The following is a 27,145-nucleotide window of genomic DNA, read 5'->3' as shown; positions in this document are numbered from 1 at the left end:
TGCGTATCACGCCATTTCCTCTGCAAAGTAAATGACCTCTCGGCATTTGTTAAGAAGACTCAAGAAAACTGCTCGGCAAATGAAAACGAGCTTTGGAAACAGCCATTAATAAGCCAAAAACCTTCTCAGCTTAATGACAAAGTCAGATAACGATCTCTGCGTGAGTGAATGCTGAATTCAGTGGGCGAAGGGTGCTCAGAATGGTGGGTTGTTCAAAACTGGGAAATGACGGCAGTCACACCAACATGTGGCAAAGAGAAACCATTCAGTGTCAACAACAATTTCTGTAGTGTGTTAATTGTAGTATATCTAGTATAAACATGCTTTATTGTACATTTCAAGCAACAAAAATGCAAGATATTGAGTGGGATACCTTTTGCATCTTTTGTGAAGTAGCTTTCACTTAAATGTCCATGATGTCAACTGTATAAAATGTGATATACCTTTAATATTTTTGTGATATAGCTAACATAAATAATAAATAGACCACTAAAGAAAAGGTTCACCACTGTTCCATTGTTTTCTCTATGTGTGGATAATGGCTCTTACTGTGGATTGCTAAAGCCTAAAAGCCATAGAAAGTGTTTTTATTAGCAGTTTTTGAACTAATAGATGTCAATGAATGTTCTAGACTCTCTTCAGATAGTGTTATTTCCTGAGATATTTTGATCTACCTTATGTTGTCAGACTGGATCTATTTAAAAGATTTCTTGATTCTACACTTCAGGTCTGGGCATGGCTGGTGAAACTGAACCAAAATATGTAGTTAATCAAAATGAATTCATTTAATGTAATTGTTTAATGATCTGAAACATGTAAGTGTGACCTAAAAGCAAAAACAGAAGAAAAATGTAAGGAAGAAAATACTGTTTAACACCACTGAAACGGTTAAATCAGTTAGCATAAGGTACAATCTGTAAAAAGTGTGTAAATAAAGAAGACACACAATACATGTGTGCATCACCTTCACACTCCACAGGCCTTGCATGAGATTTTGATCGTGAGATAATCTCTGAAGATTGTACAGATACATCCCCTGTGGTTAATGCAAAAAACTGTTGCCTCTGCTGTTGCTAAGAATGTCAAAATAGATGTCACACCTGATAAGAGCATGTGAGAACAGGTTTCAGAAAGGTAACAGGTGCCCTTATGTGAACATGTAAAAAAATCCCTGTAAATACAAAAGATGTCATTAAAGCACAATGTTTATGAAGTGAACATTTAAAGGACTGTCACTTTAAAGCAAAACGTGGCTTCCTACTTCAGAAGGACAGTTATCAGATGTTATTACATGAAAGAATAAAACATTTGTTTTGGGTATTTGACGCTTTTGGTTTTCAGCACCGAGACTTTATGTGACTAACAACACGAATGGATTAAGAAGGTGGGGAAACTGTATGTTCCTCATAATGGTGAGTGCACCGATTCGTGCTTGATAACTGCAGGCAAAGATAAAATCTGTGGTGTGCTCTTTCTGGTTTTTTGTAGGTCATTGGATATAAAGCTCTTCATCAGAAAAAAACAAACAAATATGCTCACCTTGTTCACAAAACCCAGTTCCATACTTTTGTTTCATTTTATCATTTTCTTTTTCTATTTTAAAACTTTCATCTTTCTGAAAGATACACTGCCTTACAATAGTGTTCAACTGCCTTTAGAAGTCCCTTAATTGCTAAACAGAGTACACATGTGTGAGATGTAATCCCAGCATCCCTATATGAATCCAGCTGAACTGTGATGGTCTCAGAGGTTTGTTAGAAAACAGAAGTGAACAAACATCATGTTGAAGACAAATGAACATAGCAGACAGAAAAGTTGTGGAATAATGAAAGCAGGGTTAACCCAGTGACTCAGGTATCTGCACACCTTCCCACATTGTCCCCCTACTGGACATAGGTGGCATCTAAAATAAACTCTAAATTGGACCTTGATTTCAGTGTAATTTGTTTTATGTACTCTTATCATTGGGACTTCAAAACAAAGACAAATTTGTCTCTCCACTTCTTCCTAGTGGCAATAGGAGGATTGTGTGTTGGGTTTTATAACTTTTGTCTATATATTTTCTTTATGTCTCTGTCCTTTTTTTTCTCTTACTTATTTGTACATAATACCTTAACAGCAATAAAACAAATCATTAAGGGGTGGGCAATATGAAATCTCCATTGGTAAAGCAAATATATTTGGCATAACAATGTTCACATGGAATTCATAGAAGTTTATAGTTTTATTATACTTATATTTATAACAAAAAGTGAAACCATTCAAGGGGTATGATAAGACACTATATTGACCTTTTTTTGTTAAAAGGTGATGCTGATGAACTTACGGCTTTTGGTCTGATTTTAAAACAAAGTAATTTTATAAATTATCTTAGAAATTAGGTCTTTATTAGCAGGTCCTGTTCATTTTGACAGTCTGTTGGCCTCTTCAGGGTTTCCCCTTGCTTTCTAGTTATTTCAGTAATACCTAACTCTGTCGCCTTACAACCCGTGCAAAGGTCATAAGAAGTTTGAAACGAACAATTGTAGTTTCAAGACGAGCTGTATATTTTCTGCTGTAGGTGTAAACACAAGGCCATTGCAACACTTGTCAGTTTCCTTGTACATTTAATGGCAAAATAACAAGAGGACAAAATAAAATTATTTACAGCACGTATGGTAGTTACATGTGAACTCAATCTTCTGTACAAAGAAATATACATGCAAAAGTAAAAATGAATCATAGTGAGACATTCAAGATGACATTGCTGCAGTCTTGTTCATAGGTGTATTCAAAATATGACAGGTTTACATCCTGGGCGTAGGGCAAACTGCCCGACACTCTATACAACTTTATATCACAAGTTGACTTTGTTTCCCAAAGGCTTTTTAGTACTTCAGTCAGGTCCTCCAGTGAGGAGAATTTGAGAGAATCTGATTAAAGTGAATAACAGCACATGTTTGAGAAACTATGACCCACACGTATAAATAAAAAGCCACACAAAATGAGAGACTGTACAGACCAACAATCGTCAACTTATTTTACAATAAAGCTAATTTTCAGACACTAACCCTTACAACTTTCAAATATAACAAGAAACGATGCAGATTTTTTGTCTCTCCATCATTCTAAGGTTCTCTCACTCGCCTGGCACTTTTAAAAAATAAAAATTTCCATAATCTCCAAGATGTCAGGTCATCTGAATAAGAAAAACAACTGGCATTAGGGGTATATTCAAAAGAAAAATGATAAAAAAGTTGAGTGTTACTTTCTCAAAATGTATTATGCAGTCCCACAAAGAGCATTTTGTAATTTTTGCTTGACCTATTGCTTGGCGATGATGTAACAAAGGTTGATCTGAAATGCTGAAAGAAAAACAAATATGGTCGAAGGAAAAAAAAAAAAATACCAATAGCTACTCGGGAGAGAACAAACTCACACAGCAAAAATACTTTGTGCACAGCTTGAAAATAGACAGGTGAAATCTGTTTTCAACAATAAATCACCAAACAATAACTCCTACATTAAGAATAAATAAATCCACACCGAACCTTTGTAAACACACATTTCAGTGTGGACTGATATAACTTAACATGAATAATTTGGGGAAAAAAAGGACATAAAATTGCAGGAAAAGAAGGCATAGCCCACTTTGGTATAGTTACAGAAAATAAAAATGAAAACATTACAATACCAAAATGAAAGTATAGGTGTCTGTATTTTATAGATACACATGTCTATACATTATTTCTGAACCCCCCTCATTGTCCAGGATATTTTGCAGATATTAATACTGAACTTAATACATAAGAGTTAACACAATACAGACTATCTATTGCAGTACCAGGTACACACATGCCTTATTTTTTTAAGAATACGGCTACAACACAAGTCTTCATAAATAGTTGCATACATGGTAAAACTGCAACATTGCACATGAGAACTGATGCAGAACAACGAGTGCATTGCTAGTAGCTGTCTCTGCTCAAAGTGAGGATCCAGCCACCATTTAGAGTCCTGCACAGAGATCGCTGGTCTGAGGGGGATGGTGGGGTCAAATTTGTAAAGCGGGAAAAGATTATTTACAACTAAGGCGGATGCAGCTGGGTATCTGTGAAAGCTTAGCTCAATGTTCTTTTTTTATTCAACCCTTGTTCAAGTTGTTTCTTGAATGAGTCACAATCTGAACTAATTAAAATGAGGTGGGGTGATAAAGATAAGCAAACTATTGCACAGACTGTAGCTTTAATGTATCTATGGAAAACATGATTTTGGTAGTTCCTATTTTTTTCCTGCTGATGAGACCTATACATCTCAATTTTCTTCTAGCCTTTGTTTTCCAAAAACGGCTGAATTAAGACAGTTCTCCATTTTCCCAACTGTACATGGTTTCATTTACAAAAAGTAATCTCTTGTTACAAAAAAAATGTTGTCTTTTGTTCAACCGAAAGCAGCCTGAATTTTTCTGAATATACAGTACTCTATTTTCTTGAACACTGTCCAGATGTGAGATTCACTCACATCAGCTTGTTTCTTTTTTTCCCTGCTGAGTCAAAGGTTGAAATCTCAAATCGATTCCATCAGGTCATATTTTGTGCCGGCATAGTGAAAATATGCCAAGGTAAGTATGAGGGCTGTGGGAGTTTATCAGTCAGTCAGTCAGTCAGCAGCAGCAGCAGGACATCTGTGGCTTAGGGAGGGAGAAGGGGATCTTAGTGGACTCGTCCCCGGTGGTCTTCTAGCAAATTCGACCTTTCTGTTAGGTGTGGTTGTAAAGACGGCTTTGGAGGAAGGACTTAATGGTGCCAACGGGCCGGACGTCATTCTGGTGCTTCCGCCGCTCGATGAAGGAGATGAGCCTGGAGGTGTCCAGTTGTGTGGCATAATGACTCGGTGATGGAGGCTGCGTATGATTTACGTGACCGTAACCACCACTAGCTACGCCTCTAGGCTGGAGCCACGGGTACTGCAGGCAGAATCCAGCGGAGGGCCGTCGTTCCGGCTCACCCTGGAGCAACAGGCAGACAAAGTCCTTGGCTTCTGTGCTCACCCCCTGGAAGTAGTCATCAGGGAAACTGAAGTCCAGGCGACAGATATTTAAACACGTCTCTTCAAGGCTTTCATCCAGGAAGGGAGAGGCACCGCTCAGGAGAACGTAGGTCACCACACCTGCAAAATATTCGGTATATAAGCTCATGCTTACCTAGTTTTTACAAAAAGGGATGCAATATATGCTAATTACCTGCACTGTTTTAATTCATTCTATGCACTAATGCATTTAAAGTGCCCTAAAGATATAATAGCTCCACTGGTAAAGATATAAAAATGTGTAAATTTTGGATGTTGTTATTTGTAAAGTGCCTTGAGAATACATTTGTTGTGAACTGATGATATAAATAAAAGAATCAAATTCAATTAAAGTTCATAGCAAACATAGACCCCTTTCAATCAACCATCTATTTAGCAAATGGAAAAAAAAAGAATCGATATTTCCATCACAACAAGATGTTTATTTAAAATTTGCTGTTTTGCACTAAAACAACTAAGTTGTGGTTTCTTAATGACTTGATCACCTTTCCACATCTTTACCGTCTAAAACTTTTTATGCTGCATTAAATTTCACCAAATATATTAAAGGCAAAGATAGTCTAAATGCATGGTAATTAATAATAAGCTAAGACTTTTTGCAGCCCAGAGAGTTCTTCTCGATATGCCCATTGCACACACTAATATTACGGTAACGATACATTTGTGATATATTATCCAGCCCTAAATCCGGCTAACTTTTGGAGTAATGGGTTCTTCTTAACCAAGTAGTCTTTAAGCCCATGTCAATATGGGAATTGGTCCACAATGGATCATCTGTTAACATTTTCAACCAGCATCTTCACAGTCTCTTTTATTCTAACAATAATAAAAAAATGTTGTCCAAAAACACATTTATCTCTGAGAGAAACAACTCGTCTCCCTCCTGGACAGTGTGATGGTTGGACATTCCCATGTTGTTTATACTTGTATAGAATGTTGTGAAGAGATGAACATGGCACCGTAATGCATCTGAAAGTTGTATCCAAGAATGAACCAGACTTGTGGAGGTCCACAATGCACTTCCTAATTTACTGGCTCATTTGTTTAGATTTTTTCCCATGTTGTAACACAAGGAATCCTAAGAAAGATCCACAAGTGCGCCCCTCTCATTATCTCTAAAGTTATAAAGTGACCTATCAGAACCATACAAAGCCATGCCTGCATCATCTATGTGTTTCCAAACTGTTTAAAGCCAGAGCAAAAGTCTATGTAATCTACTTTGACAAAAAGTAATAAAACCGAAAAACCAAAAATCTCTCTCTCATGATTCTAGCAAATAGAAAAATGTAGATAATCCTAACTGACCTAAAACAGGCAACATGATTAAATGTAAATATTGCTGAAATTTACCAGTAATCTATTATATCTATCTGATTGCTATCTTTTGGAATTATATTTATCTCAATTACATGCACATCAACAATTTGTCATAATTTCAGAAAAGTTGAAAAACCAAAATACTGCACCTAACTGTAGTTTCTTTTTGTATGTAACTGTATGCAGCATCATTCAGTCTACCACATACATTTAAGAAACATGTATAAAATGTATTTTTGTATACTGGTGCATCTCAATAAATTAGAATATAATTGAGTAGATTTCTAAAATTCAATTCAAAATGTGAAACACATAGTTCATTACAAACCGATGATGTGTTCCCGTTGATTTATTTCAGTAATTCAATTCACTAAATGAAACTAGCGTATTATATAGGTTCATTATATGCAGAGTGATTTATTTCATGTATTTATTTCTGTTAATTTAGATGATTATGGCTTACAAAAGAAATATAAAATTTGAAATAATCGTGAGCAAGAATCATCAAAACTAACACAAATAAATATTTAAAAATGATTCTGTGGATGATAAACGAATATAATGTATTAGTTTATTTTTTTATTGAATTATTGAAATTAATCAACTATGTTGTGTGTAGGGTGATTAAAGGGCAAAGATGTGAATTGTGTCCTATGTTGAATTTATCTACAAACCTAAGCTCCAGAGGTCAGATGTCAGGGAGGCAGGCTGACCCAGGACCAGCTCAGGTGCAGAGAACTCAGGGCTCCCCAGCAGAGGATGGATGTGAGAGGCATGAGGGCCCAGTTGAACAGCATCACCAAAATCTGTCAGCTTGATCACAGGCTGGGAGCATACCTGTTCCACTACGATGTTCTCAGGCTGCAAGAGGAGGGAAACATCAAGGAAAATCTTCAACAGCAGAAAGACTGTTGGGTTTGAGCTGTTTTATTACTGGTGTATAAGTAAAAAGGAATGCATTTAAAGAAATGTGATTCATTTGCAGGTAAAGCAACACCACCATTACTAAATCTCATGTCTCAGTGGTTTTGACTGCAGCTTTTGATTTGCATATGCTGCCATTTAAATTTAAAACAATAATTTTACTCTCTCCACAAGTCAAGAATTCCTGTTTACTTTCAAGTCAAGATGCGCTATCTTCCAGCCGTGCAAGTACTGGAGAGCTTCGAGGATATCTCGGAGGTATAAAGCCACCTTCTCCTCTGTCAGGTTTCCCCAGCTCACAATGTAGTCCAGGAAGCGTCCCTGGTCTGCCCTGAGATAAGGAACACACAAGACATATGTGTGTCATTGGCGAGTTTAAAATCAGTATACACTGTTAATCATGGTAAATCCATTGTACTAACATCTCCAGTACGAGGACGTAGCTTTGGGCTGTCTCATAGGTTTCCAGCAGTCTGACCAGGTTTGGATGGTCCAGAGTCTGGAGGAGTCGAATCTCCTGCAGAACCTGCTCTCGACGCAGCAGCTTCTTGTTGACGTGTTTTGCTGCAATAGTGCGTTTACTCCCTCTCTGGTCACACCGCTTAGTCACTGAGAATCGCCCCCTGGAAAGCAGAGATCAGGGTTACTGAGCTGCAACTAGAAGTACAAAGATGAAACCATAAATCTTCAAATGTTCTTACATACGTCATACAGCAAACCTGCAAATGTATCAACTTTGATGTGGTCAAGTAGGCCACATTACTTAACTTTATTTCTATAGAACTTCAAAAAATACATAACTCAGCTGGGCAAAGTGCTTCACACACACCCTAAAAAGCTAAAGAACAAATAAAAGCTATGAAAGCAAAATCACAAGAAAACAAGTAAAATAGAGAGCAGATACATAAAACAATAAAAATAAAAAAAACACAAAACCCAACATCTCAAACTAGGTTTAGCGCCAGAGAGACAAAAAAAGTTTTAAAGGAAGATTTTAAATTTAAATAGGGGAAGCATGGACACCTCTCTGCACTGTCTTTGTCTCTAGGAAGACTAATAAAAACTGATCTACTGACCTGAGTGAGCGAAAGAGAGCATGCAGATAAAGCAAGTCTAAGAGATACTGACAGGGGAGGGGGGGTGACGTGCAGCAGCACTTTCAACCAGCTGTTGTCGAGCCACTACAGTTTTGTTAAGCCCAGAGTAAAGTTCATTACAGACTTACCTGCCAAGTTCAGTGATCTCTGTGTAGTAAGACTCAAAACAGTTTTTCCAGATGTCTTCACTGCCATCATTAGGAGCTGCAGAAGACATTCATTGTATCCTTCTTAGATTCTGTCAGTTATAAACCACAATGACGTAAAACAAGAATAAAATGTTAAACCATGATGTGAGTCTCACCTGACACTGTAAGGCTGGCGGAGGAGGTAACGGTGCCTGTTACGTTCGTAGCCACACATGTGTAGACACCGCTGTCCTCAAGAGACACATCCAAAACACGCAAGGATGCCTCTCCTGTCTCACTGCAATGGTCCAGAGGGAAAGGGTAGCAAAGCATGAGGTAAGATAAAGACATTAGAACATACTGGTTTGAGACAAGCTTGTACCTGTAAGCGATGCTGTGGCGTCCATTGTTGCTTAGAATGCTATTGTCAGGTCCACGCCATGAAACAGTGGCGCGGGGTCGACCACACACCTTACACCTCAAGGTGACATTGTCGCCACTCTCACATGACGCGTCGCTGAGAGGGATGAGAAACTCTGGGGGAACTGGATAAAAACAGAGCAGATTCTTGTATTTTATTTCACCTTCGTCATAAATGCATTAACTGCTTGAATGAAATCAGCTTACCATCATAGATGAAGTTGGGATTCAAAAGCTGAAGTGAAAGGAGACAGATCAAGTTACAATTAAAGAGAGTGGCAGAGAGTGAATCGATTTGAGCACAATAAAACCCCTTCCAGTTCCTACCTTGACAGAGACCTTGTTTGCCAGGCTGTCCTGGGACTTGCGATAGTCGTTCTCCAATTTTCTACCCTCTTTATCTCTTTTTTCAGACTTTCGACGAATACGCAGCGCTGTGTGCCATGACAGTGATTTTCTACCCCAAAGAAGGAAAGAACAGGTTTTGGTTTTAAAGATTTTAAACGGCGTTTGCCTAAAAGGCTGTAACATGTAGCGTTACACCAGGAAATGAGTTGTTCAACAGAATTGTCTGATTTATAGCTTCATTGGGTTGGAAATCAAAAATGAAAAAGAAGACTCAAAGTTAGCTATTATTTAATTTCAGTAAGATTTTTAAAAAGAAGCATTATTACCAATACTTCCTCTTTAAAATATATAGGATATAGTCTTTCAAGTAAGCAGTCAATAAAAGTCTTCAGTAATATCAGAAAAAGTTGACTGATTTGTTCCTAGTCACTTTAAAAAAAAACAGTTGCCAAATATAGTGACAAGGTCACTAAGTTGGCAACACTGAATCAGAGGAAGCAAAGAGTTGCAAAGAGATGTAAGAAGCCATTTAAAAGTAAGCTGTATTTTCTATGACTTTATTCAGACTGCTAGAGAGTCAAACTTCAAGCAGATAACAGGAGGGCTTAATGGAATACATCAAAGTTCCTGTGTTTTGTCTTGATGTATTTCAACATCTTGTCTTTCATTAAAAATGACAGATTTGGAAATATTTGGCAGCCTTTTGGAAATCTCAGAGTTAAGGTAAGGGTTTTCATTCTCTAAAAAGGCACATTGTTATAGTAGTTGCACCAACCCTGATGTCTGAAGTGTCAACTCTTTGTCCTTATTTTACAATTTTAGCAAAATCCTGTTTTAAAGTTACTGCCATTTGACATTGATGCTGGCCTAGATATATATCTATCTATCTATATCTATCTATCTATCTATCTATATATATATATATATATATATATATATATATATATATATATATATATATATTTATATATATATAATACTATTCAAGTATTAAAGACTACTAAAGTGGGAAAGCTAGAAAACTTTATTTAAAAATCTGTTTCTTTATCCTCTTATATTATAGCTTTTAAATGAAATCAAAATGATCTAAAATCATACATGAACAGGTCCAAGACAGAATTTTGATCAGTGTATCTTTCATCAGGTACATGTCACATACTGTTTATGATGAGCAGCAGCTCATTTTTTCTCTGATCAAACATTAAAAAAGCTCTTACTTGATGGTTGCTTCAGGGAGCTCGGGTGTGGTGGAGGATGAGGTATGTCCTAACACATAGCCAGGGATCCAGCCCTCAGCCGCAGGGGAGTGTTCGTTGGCGGCTCGGTACACCAAGAACATGTTCTGCTGGTTGCTGGCGAGCATTTGGACCACCTCACCCTGCACTACACTGATCTCATCCTCCTTTACAGCCACGTAGTCCTGGGTCACCAACATGGTGGACACACTGCTGCTGCTGCTACTGCTTTCACTCTGCTGGAGAAGAGGATTGTAAAACTTAAGGAATGGAACAGGGCGCAATAATGCACTCACTAATGTAAAAAAGGAAAAAAAAATAGACATTCTTGAAAGGAAGGTTGGTCAATACGTCATCAATTGTGCGATTTATTGATGGAAACAGTTTGTTTAATGCATGCAGCTATAAAAGCATTGCAAAATCCCTTTGTAAAATCTTGCAATTGTATGAATGTTATCATTCAAAGTGAAGTTCGACAAGTTGTGACACAGAAGTGATGATCCTCAGGTGAGAGATGCTAAAATGCAAAACTGATGTCCCACTAAAAGAATGAAACTACAGCAATAAAATGGATTTTTAGAAGAGACGATGAGAGAAACGGTTGTTGCAGACGGACTGTCCGACAGCTCCCTGATCAGTGAGATCATTAGTTATCACTTGCGGTTATTCACACAGAAGAAAGAGACAGCGTTGCTTTACACCATCTGGTTAGTGTCTGAAAGTCACAGTTAAAAAGCAAATACAGAAAGAGTGTCTCACAAAGCAGATATGACGAGTGCTCTGTGAGTCGGATCTGTTAGTAAACTCATGGAGAGGCCAGATATTCTCCACTAACACTGTCAGTGAAGTTAGTGCACGCTGGTAGCTGTTAATCTCCGATCAGCGTTTCAGGAGTTGAAGATGTTGCATGTAGAAGCCATTCTCAGAGTCTGCAGCAGGGTGGCTGGTTGACAGCCAGTCAGTCAGTTAGAAAGTGGTTAGTGACTAGTGAGGAGCTCAATGGCTCCCTAGAGTCGTGTCCCTGTCTTGATGTCTTACCCCATTACTCTGGGTGGATGTTACGGACTGCTCACTGGTGGAGGAGCAGGTGCTCATTCTGTCTGTTTCCTTACTGTGGCTGGAGGTGCGGTGAAAAGACGCCATTCCTCTTCCCAAGGAGTCCCCTCCACAACTATTGTCATTGGGGAAGGAGAAGGAACCGGGTCTGCTGGCAGGAGAAGGAGGCATTGGGGGAACCACAGCCCAGAAAGAGTTCCCTTTATGTGCTGGGCTTGAGGGGATGAATGGTTCCTTTCCTCCTCCAGGGGTCTGAGGGGAAATAAGCGGGGAAACTGTCCCGACTCGAGGGCTTCTGAGAGAAAAACTCAGAGGAGCCACTGGCATCTGCGGCACTGCAGTTTTTTGATGTGTCTGGTTCTCCTCATAGCCCCCAAAAGTCTGTTTTAGAACCCCATCCATATTATCTGATGGCCTGTTACTATTATTAAAGTTATTCCCTTGAGAACTGTCCAGCCTCTTCAAAGTAAAGACCTCAGAGGCCAACAGCTCTCCATTAGTAGGGCTGTCTGAATAGGGGTAAGAGGGAAGGGGCGGGTGGCAGGGAGACCACATACCTGCTGATCTGTCTGGCCCCTCGGGGCCAGGGGGATGGTGGTGATGAACAGGTTGGGGGAGTCGGGAGGATGGCTGTGGGATGCGAGACGGTCGGGAGCGAGGGCCGCATAGGGAGGAAGAGTTACCCCCTGATCCTCCAGAGCCACCACCACCACCTCCTCCTCCTCCTCCTCCCCCCATGCTAGAGGTGCTGTTGGTGCTGCTACCTCCTGTACTGCTGCTGTTACTGCTGGGGGGTCCTCCACCACCCACATGGTTCCTCTGGTATTCTATGGGTGACGTTAAAGCTGTGGAGCAAAAAAAAAAACAACTAGATTTTTCTCATGTCATTAAGTGTATTTTGAATTTTTGTGCATTTTTTCACAACTTCACATTTCAAGCTATTTTATTGAAATATTATGTGGCAGAACAACACAAAGTATTGCATAATCGGAAAGAGGAAGAAAAAGGATACATGGCATTGAAAAGTATTATCAACACCTTTCTAAAAAGTGTGGGGTGCACTTGTTTTCAGTCCCCCTGAGTTAATACTCTGTGGAACCACCTTTTACTGAAATTATGGCTGGATGTAACTTGGGGTATGCGTGTAACAGCTCAGCATATTTATCTGAAATGTTTGCCAATTGTTCTTGGTAAAATAGTTCAAACGCGAATTCTCAATTGGAGCTAGGATTAGAGTTTGACTGGGCCAATTTAAAACAAATGCTTTAATCTAAACATTCCTCTGCTGAATGTTTAGGTCCTTATCCCTTTGGATGGTGAACCTCTGCCCTGGTGTCAAATCTTTTGCAGCAAAATGTTAGCTTTCTCCTTTCCCCGTATTTGTCTCCTTCCAACTTCCCATCAACCCTGACCAGCTTTCCTTGCCTGGTCCCCACAGCATGATGCTGCCACCACCATTGTTGATCAAGGGAATGGTGTGTTTAAGGTGATGTGCAGGCCAAAATATCACATTTGGTTTCATCTGACAAGAGAACCTTCTTTCACAATTCCTGCTTGTGGCAAAATGCATATGGGAATTCTCATGTTTGTCTTTCAACAATGGCTTGCTTTTTGCTGCTCGTCCATAAAGGCCAGATTTGTTGAGTGTGCTACAAATAGTGATCTCTGCAGCTCCTCCAGAGTCACCATGATCCTCTTGGCCTGTTCTCCAATTAATGTTCTCCTTGCCCAGCCTGTCAGTCTGGTGGATGATCATATCTTGGTAGGTTCACAGTTGAGATGTTCAAAACTTGGGATGTTTTTTTAACGCTACCCCTGCTTTAAACCTCTCCATAACTCTCCCTGACCTGTCTGGAATTCACAACACATTTTCCAGATTTTTAAACCACGAATAAAACCATGTATTTTTAATGACATCACAATAAAACACACAAAGTTATAGTGCCAGGCACTACATTAGTAGGCACTGCGGTTGAAGTTTTTTTGCACAGGAATCGGAAAAATGTTTTACCATTGAGGAAATTGCGCTGGTTCTCCAGAATCTGGCTGATCTGGTGGACCCAGGCTTGACCGACTCCAGGGCTTGTGGAATGGAGAGTGAACCTTTCTAGGTTACCACTGGATGATCTGGAGATCAACGTAAACTTGCAGGGGTCGTCTGAATTTTCCTCCAGACCCAAGCAGCTCACCTGAAGGGAAAAAGTGCAAAATCCCTTTAGGTTATCCTGGGATATAAAAAAAAGTGGTCTTTCTGTAGCTCTTTGTGATTTTATTGAGCTGTACTCACCTTGATGCTATTCTTGAAGAGGTAGCCTGGAGTAGAGAAGCCCTTTTTTTTGTCTAGAGGCTCACTGAATATAACTATCTGCTCAAACAAAAACACTCGCCTCTCTTTCATTCTGGACAAGAGGCCTCCATCTTGGTCTGAGACCATGAAGGTGTCCTGCAGGAGCAGTCTGCCCTGAGCTACAATTTTACCCTGACCGAAAAGGGACAAAAAAACCCACAGAATCAGAAAAAAGTTTTAGACAGGCCTTTTTTGTCAAGCATAGCTAAGCTTAGAAACAAAAAACTGCTTTATGTAACATTTATTTCTGACATAAAATGGTTGCACACTGACACCTAGTGGTCGTGAACAAACTTGAAATAATTTCATATGAGGTAAACTTTTATCTTTATATTATTACTTGTAGTAAACTCTGAGCTCATTAGGAGCAGACTTACATCGAAACCCTGAAGGCGTCCAACATTCATCATGTCATTGCAGCGCTTTGGGACCACACACATCACTTCTACAGCTTTCTAAAACATCGGAAGACAACACACTTTTGGACAAAGCTCTTGTATTGAAGACATGAAGAAAATGCCTGGAATTGTTACTTAGTTAAGAACAGAATTACTGACAGAAGAGGCATTATCATCTGTTTTTGTACCTCCAGCTCTGTTGAATCCACTCCTGCCTTCTTAGAAACTTTGTGAAGATCCTTTTGGGCAAAGACACATATAGAGTGATGCAATTTGTGCTGTTTAAATATGCATTAGTAAAATCAAGAGTTATTTGGAGTACCTTCAGTAGTAGCTGGTATTTCATAATGCGTTGAACTGGTTTGATTAGCAGGTCTGTGATCTGTAATCTGTGACCCAATCGCTGCTTAAGGTCCTGGGTAAAGAAATAAATATGTTACACTAATGGAACAATCATGAGATGATTGTGCTACAGATAGTTCATGAACAATCTTACCTCAAAGTAAGTGTCAATATACTCTGACACGATGTGCTCAGATTTAGGTTTGTTCTGACAGTACACGATGTACATGTGCAGCCTCCGCTCCTAGAATTGGAGAAAAAGCAAAATCTGGTTTTGTTTCTATGTAAAATTTAACAATTGTTCATGGAAAACTAAAGCACTTTTCTCAAACCTGTTTGACAAATAAAGGAGCTAGCCGTTCCGGATCCTCCAAACACTTTTCAAGCTCTCCCAGGAAAAAACTGCAAATGTATAAAGAACAAAACTATCGATTTTCTCCAACAAGATGCATGATATTGGCAGTTGTTTTGTGTTTTATTTTATTTTGTTGCATAAGGTCTCATGCCGTAGCAAAAACACAGCTTTAAAAGCATTTTCTTTGACTTGTGTTAACTGAAAAAGGTCGTCCACGTACTCTTTGTGCCAGTCGTAGATCTGATGGATGTTTCCAAAGACGATCTTATCTTTCCCTTTCATGTCATCCGGAACTCCTTCCTCTTTCATCCTGCTCATGTAGCCCTGTGGGTAGAAAGGCAAACGCATCTATAAAACCCACAGGAAACATTGATCAATCAACTATGACTGTTGCTTTTTATGGTTTTACCTCCACTACAGATCCCAGGTCTCGGACATAGTCTCTCTCAGTCTCCACCAACTCCAGAAGCACATAACTGAGCAAGAGAAAAGTAAAAATGTCTCTGTTTAAAAACAAAAGTAAGAACATCAATAATGCCTCATATACGGGAGTCGACAATGTACAAATGTTTTTAAATTTTGTCACAACACAACCACAAAATTCAATGTATTTTTTTGCTATTTTATATGCAAAGCTGAAAACTTCAATTCTTTTTTCCCTAGACAGCCCTTCTTTTAGCTCAATTTATAATTTCATCCACTCTGATCAGCTTCGGTGTCTCTGCTAAAGAAGCTGTCACAGCATGATTCTATCCCCACCATGCTTTAGCATGGGGATAGTATCTTCAGAGTAATGTGCGGGGTTAGTTTTCAACTAAACACAGCATTTTCCATGTCGGCCAAAATCTTTGACATGTGTCCAATACATGTCTAGCGGCCAAATGCAAACAAACTTTGTCCGGCTTTCTTTAAAATATGGGTCTCTTATTGTCATTCTTCCATAAAGGAAAGAACTGTGGAGTACATTACTGCTTACCCTTTTAAAAGAATGTCTCACCTCAGCCATTGACCCTGCAGCTCCTACAGAGTTAACGTGAGCCTCTTAGCTATTTCTCTGATTAATCCTCTCTTTGGAGAGTCATGTTTTTGGTACATTTGCAGTTGTGGTATACAGTGCTGCTTAAGTTCGTGACATAAACCTGCTTTAAACCACTCCACACCGTTATCCCTGATTTATCAGGTTCAAACTTCATGATGTTGTTCACAAACCTCAGAGGCCTTCACAGATTAGCTGCATTTACACTGAGATTAAATTATATACATGTGGACATTAATTACTAATTAATAAATTTTTGAAGGGAAGTGAGTATCAGAGTAAAGGTACAAGAAGATTGAGTCACACTACCTTTTTTAAATTATTAAGAAAAAAAAAAAACTTGGAACCATATATCTTCTTCCTTTGACGTCTCAATCATGTATTACTTTCTGTTGGTGTATTGCATTTAGAAAAAGAAAACGTTACATTAAATTACATTTATTGGTTATAACATGATGAAAATGAAAAGATCAAGAAGGTATGAATACCTTTACAAGGCACTGCCCAGATTCCATCTTATGTTGTAAACATGCAAATATAGACAAATATTATTGAACTGATTCAAGCGCTAACGAGACATAAAGCCTGTAACTCACTGTCTCCTCTTGAGGAAGCTGGTTTTGCGCTCGTCCACCTCGTCGATGGGGGAGGAGGAAGAAAGCAGCGAGTTATCAGAGGGGTTGAGAGAAGGTGAGCTGCTGTCGCCTTGCTCCACTGACAGAGAACTTGGACGGTCCTCCAGGGACTGCGGAAAAACAGAAAGACAAAATGAAGAAACAAGGAGAGACAAAGCATCAGTGACATGTTTTAACTTGTTTTTTATCAAACTGTAGGATGTGCTGGAAGTAGGACAGTGGCCATGAGTGTCTTAGGGATTAGTGCCCATTGGTTGGAATAGAGGACAGCTGGCACAGTTAGTCAGAGTTCTGACAGATGACAAGTAGGCTCGGATGCCCTTCTCTGTCACCAACACCAGAAACAAAAGTGTGTTCTTGCGTGCACATCTCTCAGAATTGTTTTGTGTACATGTGTGCCAGATTTACAAGTACTTGTGGGTGTTGTTGACGACTTCGGACTCACCATCTTGCTCTTCACTAGCTCCTCGATGGCACTGACCAGCTCCGCAGCACTCGGTGTCTCCGAACTGCTGGGGCGAACTGACAGGCGAGACGCAGACTGAAAGGCAGAGCAAGTAGAAGGAACAAAATAAATGATTAAAAGTAAATATATAAATCATGGTTGGTATAAAATTTCACATGCTACAGTGCATAGAGAAGTAATCTAGAGGGTGGGAAACGTTTGGGCTGCCTGCTGAAACTTTTTTGCTTTTTGAAAACAGGACCCTTTTAAATAAAAAAGTATGCTTCTTCAAATCAAAATAAATTTGCCATCTATTCATTTTTGCATGCATTTGTTCATTCTCAATGATCATCACGGTGAACGCTGTGATCAGGCTCACCATTCTTGTGTTTGGACCTCGATATTCCACATTTCCACAAAAGAACTGGTTGCGAGTGATTTGTTCCTAATGACATGATTACTTAAAGGCCAAGCTGGAGCCAATCACAGGCTGGTCTCGGGGAAAAAGGATCATTAGGTGGGTATAGGTCAGGGGCAAGTTTAGGGAGCAAAGTGCTCTTAAATAAGCGCACATGCTGTGATTGGTCAGACAACTCATTTACAGCAAGCAGTGTTGCTTAATACTCCATTGGACATTTTGTCTCTGCTACACAGCTTGGCTTGGAGCAAAATGGAAACGGGGATAATTAAAAAATGGATTGTTTGGACATAACCATTTACTCTCAGTAATACCTTATGTCTGCAGACACAATTAAATGGAGTATCGTCAATTAGCAACAATAAAACAGTTGCATTCCAAAGGAGAGACACTTAGAAGGAGAAAGGAAAAAAAGGCAGCTAAATAAAGAAGGAGACAGAAACTATTAAGTGTAATTACATGGAGAGATGTGGAAACTGGGACAGGAGGGAGGCTGAACAGAAATCAACATAATGCTGAAGGAGCGAACATGCAGCCATTAAGAAAATAAGAGGAAAAAGAGAAAATGTTGTTAGAGCAAAATTTAGGGTTAGTTGTGAGACAATTCTACAAATCCATCCATCCATCCATCCATCCATCCATCCATCCATCCATCCATCCATCCATCCATCCATCCATCCATCCATCCATCCATCCATCCATGGATGGATGGATGGCTCAGAGCCCTTAAAGATTTCCCATTTTCTCTTCTCGGTCCACAGAACATTTTCCTTTAAAGCCTTGAGAATCATTAAGTTGTTTTTTGGTAAATTTGAGGAAGGCCTTTTTCATCTGCTTTTGAATTTCGTCTTATTGGGCGTAATGTTCTACATTTTCAAGTCTTTTGCTTCATGCCTACTTAATGTTGATAGGTTTTATTTAAGTGATTTCATGATCTTAGAGGTGGGGGAGTAATCAGGCTTGGGTATGGCTAGACAAATTTAACTCAGCTGTCCAAACAATCTGCTTGATTGCAGTTAATTCATGACTTTAAAGGGGGGCGATTACTTTTTCACATAGAGCCACATAGGTTTGGACAGCATTTCAAACATTTAAGTTTGACTAGGAAGCAAAAACAGTGGAACTCTGTAAGCAAACAAATACTTTTCCATACAGCACTGTTTCACCGCATCTGTTTATCTTATTTCCTCTAAACAACTGTCTTCCTACTCATGAAAACATTTTAGCAGTTCTGCAATTCTGCAGTATGACAAAATACAAAAATAAAGTGGAGCCCAATTAAATCAAAGTGAAAAAACACATAAAACCTGCTTTTTTGTTCTTTTATTTGTTATTATGTTCTCCTACAACGTGTGAAATAATACATAAAATTGAAAGAAATAAGCTAAATAACCCACCTTATCATCCTGAGAGTCAGGCTGCAGTAAACTATGCTGCTGGATTGCCATAGGTGGTGGTAGAGGGACAGCGTCGGCTCCCTCTTCTCCTTCCTCCTCGCCACAGCTCTGCATACCTGATGAGGAAGACTTGGACAGAGTACCACTGCTTAGCCCTTCATTACGCATCCGCTGGAGAGAAATAATTAAAAAGTGGCAGACAATCAAAAGGGAGTTGCCATATTCTGCGAGGTCCATCAACAGTTTTACACCATCTGTTCTTACCTCCTCCAAGGTTTCATCTTGTGGCGTGGCGGCGCTGTCATCAGAGTCCTTCTGCGAGCCAGGTATTGTGTCCATGTTCTTTCTCGTGCCATCACGGTTCTTCTTATGCTTGTGGGCGAGCTTCTTAACGTGCCCATCAGCTTTCCCGGAGCTCAGTCGTCGCACTGGGCTTGTAAGCCACTTTCTTAAGGTGTTACCGGGACGTCTGGGGCCAGGTGAGCTGTGGGGTCCGAGGGTGTGACTGGACCCAGGCTGCAAGGCGTCATTACTGGATACAGACAATGTGTCTAAATGGGGAGGGGGGTGGTGGAGGTTGAAAGAAGAAATAATGGGGTCACAGGCTGGATCATATCAACTAATAACACTAGCAATGCAAAGAGCAACGCACTGGTGATCGGAATTGGATGATTTTCAGATTTATCATCCCTGATATGTGAACAGCTGAAAACATGAACATCCGATCTTTGCATCATACGCATCATACTAAGCGCTACTAGGTTGCACTGACCCCAACGCTCTTTGAATTTATTGCTGTTGCTGTTAGACGTGAAAGAGACTCAACATGAACTGTTCTTAGTATCAGTTGGGTGTTTAAAAGCAACTCAGAGGGAGTCCAGAGATATAACAAACTTTTTATAAGGTTTGAAGGTATTTCTGTCAAGACATGTCTGCCTTCATTCAAGTTGTGCAAGATAGAGAGAGCAAACCTTTAGGCAGATAACAGGAAGGCTGAACAGAATACAGTTAAGGTGTACTTTTGCAGCTTTTTTGAGCTTTCACCCTCTGTGATGGAACATATTCGATGTGGAAGTCAAAGTAAGTTCTCCATTGTTTGATGGATACACATAAAGAGTACTGTTTTAGCAATGCTAGCCTTGCTAACATTGCTTGTTGCTAATAAAAGATGGTAAAGCCCAAGTAAAAAGATCACCTTGATGATCATTTTTACTCAGTGAAAACTTGATTTATGGCCAATGCTTTCTGACACAAAGCACTTTGACTTTTTATGTTACAACTCTTAACAACAATCAGTAGTAGACTTGAAATGAACCATAGTATTCTGATCAGTACCTGCAACCCACAAAAAAGGAGAAAATGCAAGAACACACACGATTGATTTTGTCTGTTATTTTAGGGGCAATAGAAAACTAATCCAGGTAATTACCACTTTCTAATAGTTCACCACAAAAACCTGAGATGCAGGAAGATTTTTTTTAAACTGCTATTTTTTGTCAAATACTTCTCACTTGAAAAATAAGGAAGTTTAGGTAACTGACATCATGAGGTTTCTGTGAAAATGGAAGAGAGGTCAACACAAGAGTGAGATTAGTTTGTATTTTGTGTGCCTATCGTTCAGTAGGCAGGCAAGCCACCTCCACACAGTGATGACGCTCCTTGGGGAATCTGTAGGAGGAAAACTCTTCATCAAAGAGCAATGGAATGATTAGGAAATAAAACAGGATAAAGGGACGCTTCTGTCTTTGTCTGAGTAATTTAAAGTTATGTTCTTTCTGTTTCATCCATCTATGATCTTTACCTTTTGTTTTTCAGGAACTAATCCTTCTCTCATTTTGAAAACTATCTGTTCAAGGTCTTACACAGGACAAAAGTATGTATGTTATTGGAAACCACGTGAAAATGTGATTAAAGATCTCACAGTTTGAGAGCCTTTGGCATCACTATCATTTAGCTGTTTCATGGTTTAAACAGATACAGCTGCTGAACATTAAATCATGTGACTCAGTTGAGCAACACTTATCAATGGCAGGTGTGTGGAGATTCTGTCTGTTCTCACACAGCCTGAGAAAATTCGACTGCTCTGCATATAAACGTGCATGCCAGTGGTTCAGCCTCTGGAAGACTTTTACTGCTCTTTGTTTATAGGAAGCATGTGTTGTGGTGCACTGAATTACTAAGACTTCAGGAATTGTAAAGAAACCATTAAAACCAGCTCCTCTGAGATGAATCAGTGAAACAAATTCATTATCGATAGAAAATATGAGCCGCCAACATGGGAGTTGATTAACCACAGTTTAAGATTATATGATCGATTTGTCATCACTGTACACAATAAAATGCTGATTTTTTTTTGGTAGCTTTTTTCCACATTGAAATTATTTTTACCCAGAAAAAAACAACACTCCACTTTCCAGTAAATGTTTTACTGCCTCAAATATCTGCTCTCTACCCAAGCAATCTATTTCAGGATGACAATAAAGTATAGAAGGTCTGTTTGTCTTGCTTGAAGGCAAACTGATGCAGCATTATATTATTAGATTTTAGGGCAGTTATGTACAGTGCCTTGCGAAAGTATTCACCCCCCTTGAACTTTTCAACCTCTTGCCACATTTCAAGCTTCAAACATAAAGATATAAAATTCTAATTTTTTGTGAAGAATCAACAAGTGGGACACAATCGTGAAGTGGAATGAAATGTATTGGATGTGTCAAACTTTTTTAACAAATAAAAAACTGAAAAGTGGGGTGTGCAATATTATTCAGCCCCCTTGCGTTAATACTTTGTAGTGCCACCCTTTGCTGCAATTACATCTGCAAGTCTCTTGGGGTTTGTCTCTATCAGTTTTGCACATCCAGAGACTGAAATTCTTGCCCATTCTTCCTTGCAAAACAGCTGGAGCTCAGTGAGGTTGGATGGAGAGCGTTCGTGAACAGCAGTCTTCAGCTCTTTCCCCAGATTCTCGATTGGATTCAGGTCTGGACTTTAACTAGGCCATTCCAACACCTGGATACGTTTATTTGTGAACCATTCCATTGTAGATTTGGCTTTATGTTTTGGATCATTGTCTTGTTGGAAGATAAATCTCCATCCCAGTCTCAGGTCTCTTGCAGACTCCAACAGGTTTTCTTCCAGAATGGTCCTGTATTTGGTCCCATCCATCTTCCCATCAATTTTGACCATCTTCCCTGTCCCTGCTGATGAAAAGCAGGCCCAAACCATGATGCTGCCACCACCATGTTTGACAGTGGGGATGGTGTGTTCAGGGTGATGAGCTGTGTTGCTTTTACACCAAACATATCGTTTTGCATTGTGGCCAAACAGTTTGATTTTGGTTTCATCTGACCAGAGCACCTTCTTCCACATGTTTGGTGTGTCTCCCAGGTGGCTTGTGGCAAACTTTAAACGAGACTTTTTATGGATATCTTTGAGAAATGGCTTTCTTCTTGCCACTCTTCCATAAAGGCCAGATTTGTGCAGCGTATGACTGATTGTTGTCCTATGGACAGACTCTCCCACCTCAGCTGTAGATCTCTGCAGTTCATCCAGAGTGATCATGGGCCTCTTGGCTGCATCTCTGATCAGTCTTCTCCTTGTTCGAGATGAAAGTTTAGAGGGACGGCCAGGTCTTGGTAGATTTGCAGTGGTCTGATACTCCTTCCATTTCAATATGATTGCTTGCACAGTGCTCCTTGGGATGTTTAAAGCTTGGGAAATCTTTTTGTATCCAAATCCAGCTTTAAAAGTCTCCACAACAGTATCTCGGACCTGCCTGGTGTGTTCCTTGGTCTTCATGATGCTCTCTGCGCTTTGAACAGAACCCTGAGACTATCACAGAGCAGGTGCATTTATACGGAGACTTGATTACACACAGGTGGATTCTATTTATCATCATCAGTCATTTGGGACAACATTGGATCATTCAGAGATCCTCACTGAACGTCTGGAGTGAGTTTGCTGCACTGAAAGTAAAGGGGCCGAATAATATTGCACGCCCCACTTTTCAGTTTTTTATTTGTGAAAAAAGTTTGACACATCCAATAAATTTCATTCCACTTCACGATTGTGTCCCACTTGTTGTTGATTCTTCACAAAAAATTAGAATTTTATATCTTTATGTTTGAAGCCTGAAATGTGGCAAGAGGTTGAAAAGTTCAAGGGGGCCGAGTACTTTCGCAAGGCACTGTACCAGCCCATGACCAAACAATGGTTCCAATACCTTCTCTTCGCTGTGAGGAAGAGTTTAGATTAATTCTTTGTAGTCAGAACATGAAATAAAACAAAACAGAAAGACTTTTTAGCATGTTACTCATCCAGTCCCAGAGTTATTCTAGATGTGATAACTGTCAGCAATAGCTGGTCTTCATCACTTACTCATTTTGGATTTTTTATTTTATCTTCTGCTATGATACTTTTTTAAACTGCTAGAGCAAATTGAATACTCAGATCATCATTTATACCAAAACATCTGCTGTGTACAGTTACATCTCTTATGCAGAGCAAATGACGCCCAAATGCAGGTTAGTTGTTATCTACTGATCACTACTCTGTTCTGCAAACATGTGTCGCAGGCTGATCAAACAACTCCTAAACTTGGGATAGTACTCTGGTGATAAAACAAACTGCACCGTTAAAATGTTAACACCTTTAACACTCTGTTGGAGAGGTGGAAAACTGTCCTATGACTAATCAAACCATGTGTATGTATTCTGCTGTCTAAAAGGGAGGTGGAGAGTGTGGCTTGTTATTATAACAAAATCCAAAAGCATGTGGGGAAATAAATGCTGCATGTGGTGCAAAAGGGGGGATTTGTTGAAAGCATGTGTGTTCACTAATCTGGTTTTCTCAGTGTCCAGACCCGTTACTGTCATGAACAAAGGAGGCAACAAACTGGTGAGCAAGTTGAATCTTGCGACACTCAAATCTCCTCAGGTTCCAAATCTTGTTGTTGGGTATTTTTTAGCAGGACTTAGCTTGCGCTTACATTCAAAAGAGAATAATCTCTTATTGAATGTTTTATTTTAATAAGCAAAAAAACACTACACTCTGTTTTATCTTTTTTTTTCGTTTGTACACAGCAGGCATGGCCAGGTATGAAAATCTCACTATATGATAACCTTAAAATACCAGAGTTTGACAGTATTTGTGAAAAAGGTAAAAGTGAAATTTCTAACATGTTCTAATTGTTTTTATCTTTAAAACATAAAAGTAATAATATTCCTAGTGCTGCTAAAATAATATTACATATTCCTTTAACGTTATTTTGATTATGAGGCATAGATCTAAAACACACACACTACATTTAGAATAAACTTTCCGGTAAACATCCTTGTTATTGCACAGCTTACACCTGTTTGCCATTTGACTCTTTATAAAGCAAGACTGGCCAAATTAGCTGGTTAATGAGTCTCTCTGGCCATGCCTACAGACAGCTGCTTAAAAAACATGCATCTTGTGTGGAACACAATAGGAAAGTGTGGAAATCCTCTTTCAGCCAGCTGACCGGCAACGCACAGCAATGTGTTGGGCTGGGGGAGTTCTGTCTTACTATTTGGTCCATGCTGCTGGAGAAAACTTCAGGCAAACTGAAACTTCCTCTGGCTTCCCACTAATAGGACTTGAAAGCATAGGAAGGATAACTTGGAAGATGTTTCTTCTTTTGAAACTGTAACCTTTTAAGTCCTTGGTACCAATAACCGATAACCAGCCTAAACTCTATTTAGAAAACACAGTTATATAACTCAAAATGCTTTTCAAGAGTACAAACCAGAGGGAGTAAACATCAGTCAGGCCTCTCATCTAAAACAAACAGACCGTGTTTCCTGCAGACATGCTGGGGTCACAAGGGAACATATAACTGCACAGTTAACAAGTACATTTCACATGTGTTACTGAGCATAGAGACTGCAAGGAAAGGTTTAAATGGCATAGAATTGCAGGAGAGGAGTGCTGGACCAATAACTATATTTTAGTCAGTCAGTCATTTTCTACCACTTATTCCATAGTGGGTCGCGGGGAAGCTGGTGCCTATCTCCAGCAGTCTATGGGCGAGAGGCAGGGTACACCCTGGACAGGTCGCCAGTCCATCGCAGGGCAACACACAAACAACCACGCACACTCATTCATACACCTAAGGGCAATTTAGAGAGACCAGTTAACCTAACAGGCATGTCTTTGGACTGTGGGAAGAAGCTGGAGTACCCGGTGAGAACCCACGCATGCACGGGGAGAACATGCAAACTCCATGCAGAAAGACCCTCGGCTGGGAATCGGACCCAGGACCTTCTTGCTGCAAGGCAACAGTGCTACCAACTGCGCCACCATGCAGCCCTAACTATGTTTTAGTTCTAGATGTTTAATACACTAAATAATTAATCATAGGAAGGCCTTTGTTCAGCTCCAAGTATAGTTCTGCTTACTGACAAAGAGTAAAAGAGCATAGAAATCAATAACTCAAGCCACATGTTTAAAATGTTGAAGCATCAACTAAGCAAGCATTTTTTAGCATTTATGAGCTCTGAGTGAGGCGTGTGCTCTAACAAGGATGTAAATGGGTAGAACATGGGGTCAGCAGCCTTGACACATTCCCCCTTGGAGTGTAGTAACTCTTCAGACACATAGAGACGGCATAATGGTAGCCCTTTGTCCTGCATGGTCTCTTTCAGCGTGGAGACATCTCAAGGACAGTTGGTGCTGCCCCAATTTGGGGGAACCCTCTTAAGTCCCTGTCCAAAAAAAACTCTTCCAGCACTCACAGCTGTGTCCAGGACAGCCAAAAGGTATAATCTCTGCAGCAAATCTGTCTAGGTCTGTCCAACATTCTCCCGACAGTGAAACATGGTAAGACTTTCTCCCTTGGAAGACATCCCAAGGCACCCTTACAAAATGTGCAAGCGGCCTTAAATTACTTCTTTTCTCAATGCAGGGGGGTGGTAGCCAACTTGATGAGGTCACCATTTTCTTCAGGATCAGATCAGCCAAGCTTTTGTTGTAATGTTATTTCAGTGGCTTTTATTCACTGTAACCTTCTTGTGGTGACCAACTGGAACATGGATCAACAGGCAAACTAGCAGCTTCACGCTTCGGTTCAACATCCTCCGTACCACCTGAGACACAAAATATATCCGCATCTTGCAGTTTCACCTCAAATCCTACTCCCTTCTAGCCCTCCATGTGAAAAACGAAAAACAAAACTCAAGGTATGTTTTCTCAAAAAACCGAAGGACAATATTTTGAGCCTATCAACAAATATCTTGTTTTACTGAAGCTGGCTTTACAACAGGGATGCCCAAATCCAGTCCTTGAAAGCTACCTTTCTGCAAACTTTCGATACATCCTTTCTCCAATACACCTGAATCAGTATTCAGTCATTCAGCTCTGCAGAGGAATGGTGATGAGCCATTAATTTCATTCAGATGTTTTGGTGAAGGGGTGCATAGTAGCTCTTGAGGACTGAAGTTGGGACACTTGCTTTACAAAATGTTCTAATACACCTTTTAATCTTCTAATAATATCCTGCCGTTTCCATTAGGGAGGTGCTGTGCTTGTCTGGTTTGCTTCCTGGTTATTTAATCAACAAACTCATTTGAGCATCAAACTGATTACGTGACTGGAACGGCTTTAGCAACAGCACTGCCCATGTACATCTGCACTAAGCAGTAGCAGGGCAAACAATGTGTACCTAGAGAATGTGCATATGTGTATACACATGCAACAGTACATACTGTATTATCAGAAGATATCAAAACTTTATTAAAACCATCATCAAGTCTGTCTACAACTTAGCTCAAAACAGGGTTAGGCAACAAAACAATATTTCAACATGTCCCAGTGAACTGTTCAATTCATCACCCCAAACTGAACAGAGTATGGCAGCTAAACCTAAACTTACTATCCTGACAAGGCGAGCCTTACTCAAAGAAGCAGCGTAGATACCCATGTTGACTCAAGAAGAACCAAAGAGATCCACAGCTCAGAGTGGAGAATTTGTGTACTCAACAGAGCTGGCCTTAACTGGAGAGTGGCAGGTAGAAAATAACTGTTGAAAGAAAGCTAGAAAAAGTCCTGTTTGCACTTTGCCAAAAGTAATTTAGGAGACACAGCAAACATGTGGGAGAAGATGCTCTGGTCAGATGAGTCCAAAATTGAACATTTTGGCCTACATGCAGAATGATATCTGA

The 27,145-nt window shown here is 39.7% G+C and overlaps 1 protein-coding gene across 5 annotated transcripts in view; it reads right to left on the bottom strand.

The window, feature by feature from the left end:
- Positions 1-2,589: 2,589 nt before the first annotated feature.
- triob (trio Rho guanine nucleotide exchange factor b) overlaps positions 2,590-27,145 on the bottom strand; it is a 140,058-nt gene continuing 115,502 nt past the window's right edge. For 2 of the 5 annotated variants that reach the window (XM_047360309.1, XM_047360311.1), the window contains 24 exons: positions 19,230-19,516; positions 18,966-19,136; positions 17,151-17,246; positions 16,667-16,815; positions 15,444-15,510; positions 15,255-15,358; positions 15,012-15,081; positions 14,834-14,923; positions 14,660-14,752; positions 14,526-14,576; positions 14,317-14,394; positions 13,880-14,071; positions 13,604-13,781; positions 11,575-12,437; positions 10,519-10,775; positions 9,281-9,410; positions 9,161-9,188; positions 8,916-9,078; positions 8,710-8,831; positions 8,534-8,609; positions 7,731-7,931; positions 7,501-7,639; positions 7,059-7,245; positions 2,590-5,148 (listed from right to left, as the gene is read on the bottom strand). In XM_047360309.1, the coding sequence (XP_047216265.1) occupies positions 4,739-5,148; positions 7,059-7,245; positions 7,501-7,639; positions 7,731-7,931; positions 8,534-8,609; positions 8,710-8,831; positions 8,916-9,078; positions 9,161-9,188; positions 9,281-9,410; positions 10,519-10,775; positions 11,575-12,437; positions 13,604-13,781; positions 13,880-14,071; positions 14,317-14,394; positions 14,526-14,576; positions 14,660-14,752; positions 14,834-14,923; positions 15,012-15,081; positions 15,255-15,358; positions 15,444-15,510; positions 16,667-16,815; positions 17,151-17,246; positions 18,966-19,136; positions 19,230-19,516 (4,202 nt within the window). In that variant the 3' untranslated portion in view covers positions 2,590-4,738. Of the gene's footprint in view, positions 5,149-7,058; positions 7,246-7,500; positions 7,640-7,730; positions 7,932-8,533; positions 8,610-8,709; positions 8,832-8,915; positions 9,079-9,160; positions 9,189-9,280; positions 9,411-10,518; positions 10,776-11,574; positions 12,438-13,603; positions 13,782-13,879; positions 14,072-14,316; positions 14,395-14,525; positions 14,577-14,659; positions 14,753-14,833; positions 14,924-15,011; positions 15,082-15,254; positions 15,359-15,443; positions 15,511-16,666; positions 16,816-17,150; positions 17,247-18,965; positions 19,137-19,229; positions 19,517-27,145 lie in introns of those variants that run through there. The other 3 variants (XM_047360310.1, XM_047360312.1, XM_047360313.1) reach the window with 3 other exon arrangements.

Source organism: Girardinichthys multiradiatus, chromosome 3 (genome assembly GCF_021462225.1).
Source record: "Girardinichthys multiradiatus isolate DD_20200921_A chromosome 3, DD_fGirMul_XY1, whole genome shotgun sequence".
Taxonomy (NCBI): domain Eukaryota; kingdom Metazoa; phylum Chordata; class Actinopteri; order Cyprinodontiformes; family Goodeidae; genus Girardinichthys; species Girardinichthys multiradiatus.
This window is presented reverse-complemented; position numbering and strand designations above follow the sequence as displayed.